At 71.3% G+C, this 3,704-nt stretch overlaps 1 protein-coding gene across 1 annotated transcript in view; it reads right to left on the reverse strand.

Annotated features, from left to right (window-relative positions):
• The window catches only part of ADAM11 (ADAM metallopeptidase domain 11), an 8,251-nt gene continuing 4,547 nt past the window's right edge, over positions 1-3,704 (reverse strand). Inside the window, exons 8-25 of the mRNA XM_026043677.1 lie at positions 3,565-3,694; positions 3,369-3,440; positions 3,117-3,283; positions 2,951-3,035; positions 2,785-2,875; positions 2,623-2,674; positions 2,365-2,464; positions 2,145-2,216; positions 1,969-2,061; positions 1,784-1,864; positions 1,654-1,704; positions 1,514-1,577; positions 1,268-1,367; positions 1,068-1,187; positions 828-996; positions 644-758; positions 416-506; positions 1-82 (exon numbers count right to left, since the gene is read on the reverse strand). Of these exons, the coding sequence (XP_025899462.1) occupies positions 37-82; positions 416-506; positions 644-758; positions 828-996; positions 1,068-1,187; positions 1,268-1,367; positions 1,514-1,577; positions 1,654-1,704; positions 1,784-1,864; positions 1,969-2,061; positions 2,145-2,216; positions 2,365-2,464; positions 2,623-2,674; positions 2,785-2,875; positions 2,951-3,035; positions 3,117-3,283; positions 3,369-3,440; positions 3,565-3,694 (1,699 nt within the window). The 3' untranslated portion in view covers positions 1-36. The remainder of the gene's footprint in view (positions 83-415; positions 507-643; positions 759-827; positions 997-1,067; positions 1,188-1,267; positions 1,368-1,513; positions 1,578-1,653; positions 1,705-1,783; positions 1,865-1,968; positions 2,062-2,144; positions 2,217-2,364; positions 2,465-2,622; positions 2,675-2,784; positions 2,876-2,950; positions 3,036-3,116; positions 3,284-3,368; positions 3,441-3,564; positions 3,695-3,704) is intronic.

Here is a 3,704-nt window from a genome sequence, read left to right on the forward strand (position 1 = left end):
GGGGAGGGTGGAGGCGGACGGCAGACGGGACGGGGGCTACACGCCCTGCTGCGCCGGGTCGTACCTTCCTTTCCGGATGTTCCTTGCRGGCACGCGGAGGGGTTGGCGGCACAGGAGGAAGGGGTGGGCAGAGGGGAAGACAAGAGAGCGGTGTCGGCCCCGCGCCCGGCAGCGACGGGGCCGCGCGGTGACGCGCCGGGTGCTGCCGCGGGCTCCCTGCGCTGTGGGCAGCCCCGGGATGGGCCTGGAGGAAGGGGCTCCCGCCGGGGCCCCGCCAGGCAGGGGGCCGAGCAGCCTTCCCTGGGGAAGGGGCGTCCCAAGGACGCCCTGAGAGCATCAGCTCCAGGAAGGGCCCCGGGGCCAGGCCCTGGCACGGGAGGCGCTGCAGGAGGCCGAGGCTGACGGGGTCACTTACTTAAATCCCCAGCCTGTGCCCCCAAGGACGATGGCAGCCACCAGCACGGCCCCCGCGATGGAGCCAATAATGATATTGGTGCCGCTGGGACCTGTGGTAGACGGGGCRGGAGAGCAGAGACAGGCGTCAGCAGGGACGTGACCCCCCCAGGGGTGGCCCTGGGCCAGGTGGAGCGCCGTGGGGAGCCGGAGCACCGCGGGGCAGGAGCCGCCGGCGCCGCGCACAGACCCTTGTATCGCTCCGTCTCGCCCGTGGGCTTTGGCTCGGGGATGGGGTCGTAGACGCTGCAGTCCTTGCCCGTCCACTCGGGCTGGCAGATGCATTTGCCCTCGTTGCTGCAGACCTGGGATGGGGGCGGGCAGCGTTAGCGCCCGCCACGGCACCCGGCACCCTCCAGCCCCCTGCCACTCACGCCGTGGTCAAAGCAGATCTTCCCATCCCAGCTGCCGGGACAGGAGCTGAAGTTAAAGGCCGACACTGGAAGGCATTTGTGGTCAAGACACAGCATGCTGGGCCCGCACGGCGTGCCGTCCTCCACGTAGCTCAGGTCCGAGCCGTCCACCAGCTGCACGTGGCCGCCCCTGCGGCGGCAGGGCGGCTCGCGGGCGGCTCCGGCGGGCACCGCGCACCCAGCCACGCCGCCCGCTCCCACCTGCAGTCCACGTAGCGGTTTTGGTGGAAGAAGGTCGTGGTGGCGATGTCGCCGCTGAGCTCGCCCAGCCGCGGCGCCCCGCTGATGTTGGCGCACAGGAGGAAGCCGCAGAGGACGTCCCTGCGAGGCGCAGGCGACGCTGGCAACCGGGCACCCCGGGCCACGCGGAGGGGCGCGCGGAGGCGGGCGCAGACACTCACTGCTTGTTGCACTGCGTCCAGCCCGGGCCCTCGCGCCCGCAGTTGCCCCGCTCGGTCCCTTCCACGTTGAGCTTCTCGTAGCAGAACCGCTCTGCTGAGCCTGCGGAAAAGGCAGCGAAGGAAAAAAAACCCAAACCAGAACAAAACACACGAGAAAGGCATCGTTCAGGTATTGCTTCCCCCGCCATGGGCTAACCCGGACGGTGCCCGGCGAGCGCCGGCTCCGGGGGGAGCACGGGGCCTTACCGCGGCCCCAGAGCGCCTGGCACTGCCGGTCTCGGGTTTTGCAGCGGCCGCCGTAGCACCGGCCCTGCGGCGCGAGGGTGCAGGGTGAGAGCGGTGCCGCCGCAGCCGCCCGGCTCGCGGGCTGCGAGGAACCCGCTCACCTGCTCGTTCTCGCAGAAGTAGCCGTCCAGCTTGTGCAGGTTGGGGGGACACTGTGGGGCAGGCCGAGAGGAGGGGGTGACGCCGCCAGCCCCCCAAGGTGCCCTGTGCAGCTGCGCTGCCCCGGCTCACCTGGCTGGAGTCGCCCGTGCAGGTCTCGGGGATGTCGCACTCGTTGACGGCCTCGCGGCAGGACACACCACGTGGCTCGTACTGCAGGAGAAAGCCGAAACAGGCCAGAAAAGAAAGGCAGGCGGGGTGATACGGCAGGGGGAGGCGCGTGGCGCAGCACCCCCCGGCCCCGGCACCCTCCGCACCTTGCAGCCTTTGCAGCACAGCCCGTTGCTGCACATGGCGTCGTGGGTGAGCGTGCACTTCTTGCAGCAGTTGCCACCGCTCCTGGCGCACTCCTGCCAGAGACGGGGCGAGAGGGAGGCGCTGAGGCCGGACGGGGCGGCCCGCACGCCGCATGGCCGCCGCCGGCCCCGCTCACCGCCAGCGAGCCGCAGTCGCACTCCTCGCCCGCCTCCACGAAGCCGTTGCCGCACTCAGGCGGGTCGAGGAGCTGCCGGCCAGGGAGGGCGAGAGCTGCAGCCGGGGCCCCCAGCGGCACCTGGCGCTTTGCAGCCCGGCTTCGGATCCGGGCCGGACCCCGACGCTGCGGGACCCTGGCGCAGGGCGCTGCAGCCCCCAGCCCGCTGCACGGCCTCTACCTTCAGGGGCTTGTTGAAGAGGCAGCTGCCACCGCCGTCCTGCAGGAACTGGTTGTACTCGTCGATGCTGCAGCGGGAGAACTTGCGCGGGAGGTAGTAGCTGGGGGGGATGCAAGGCGACACGGTGACATCCTGGGGCACCTCAAGCCAACCAGCCCCAACCCTCGGGGGAGGGGGCAAAACAGCCCAGAGAAGGAGGTGCTAATAAGTGGTTTGGGGGCAAAACCAGAGTCTGTGTCCCCCCTCACCGGCTCTTACCCTGTGTCCTCCATGATGCAGCCCAGCCAGACGTCCGGACACCGGCACTCGCCTGCGGGGGATAAGGAGAGGTGCTGGCCTGGAGCCGATGGCCCCAGGGCCTGCTCGGTGCCGGGAGACCCCTTGGTGTCGAGGTGCAGGTGCAGGGCCGCCTGCGGGTACCTGCGGAGCTGCGGTGCTTGTTCCACATCATGCCCAGGTTCTGCCCCAGCGTCTGCGCCAGCGTCACCGCCATGGCCGCCACGTTGCCGTACTGTGCCCAAGGGGAGCCCGGCTCAGCCCCCGGCGCCGCCGCCGGCCCCGGCGCCCCGGCGGGTCCTGCACCCACCTCGTTGACGCCCCCGCCGCGCGTGGTCGAGCAGACGCCCCCCACGAAGGCGCTGCCGCTGCGGCTGCTCTGGAACGTGTGGCCCCTGCGCAGCCAGGCAGGCAGAGCTGCAGGAGGCCGCGGCGGCCTCCGCCCCAGCCCGGCCCGCTCGCGGCGCGTGGCTCACGAGAAGAGCTGGACGGTGTCACTGGGCTCCGGCATGGCCTCCCTGCGGTACTTCATGAACTGGGCCAGCGTCTCCAGCGAGTCCTCGTCCACGCGGATCTTGTCCTCCGCGGCCCAGGTCTCCATGGCCACGAGCACGATGCGGGTGTTGAGCTGCTCCTTGTAGATCTGTGCAGGACGAGACGGGGCCGCGTGAGGCTGCCGGGTCAGCCAGGGGCCGCGCGCTGGGGCCGCCTCGGGCGCCACCGCTCACCATGTCGGCCAGGTTCACCACGGACTTGGCAAAGTTGCTGGCGAGCACCACGGAGCGCCGCAGCTGCAGGAACTGCGCGGGGGCGGCAGGCTGAGGGGGCGCCGCTGGCAGCCCCGCTGTCCTGCGCCACCCTGTGTCACCCCATGCTGTCCCGCACTGTCCCACACCATCCCGCGCCGTCCCGTGCCACACTCACCAGCCGGTGGTCGTTGACCACGGCCAGCTCGATGTACTTGGTCTCGCTGTGCACCGTGTGCTGGGCGCGCCGCACCTGCGGGCGGTGGGCGACGCCTGAGGCGGCCGCCCCGGTGCGCGCGGCCCACGGGCCCGTCCGCC

Source organism: Nothoprocta perdicaria, unplaced genomic scaffold, assembly GCF_003342845.1.
Source record: "Nothoprocta perdicaria isolate Ctin4 unplaced genomic scaffold, notPer1 scaffold_336, whole genome shotgun sequence".
In the NCBI taxonomy this organism is placed as follows: Eukaryota; Metazoa; Chordata; class Aves; order Tinamiformes; family Tinamidae; genus Nothoprocta; species Nothoprocta perdicaria.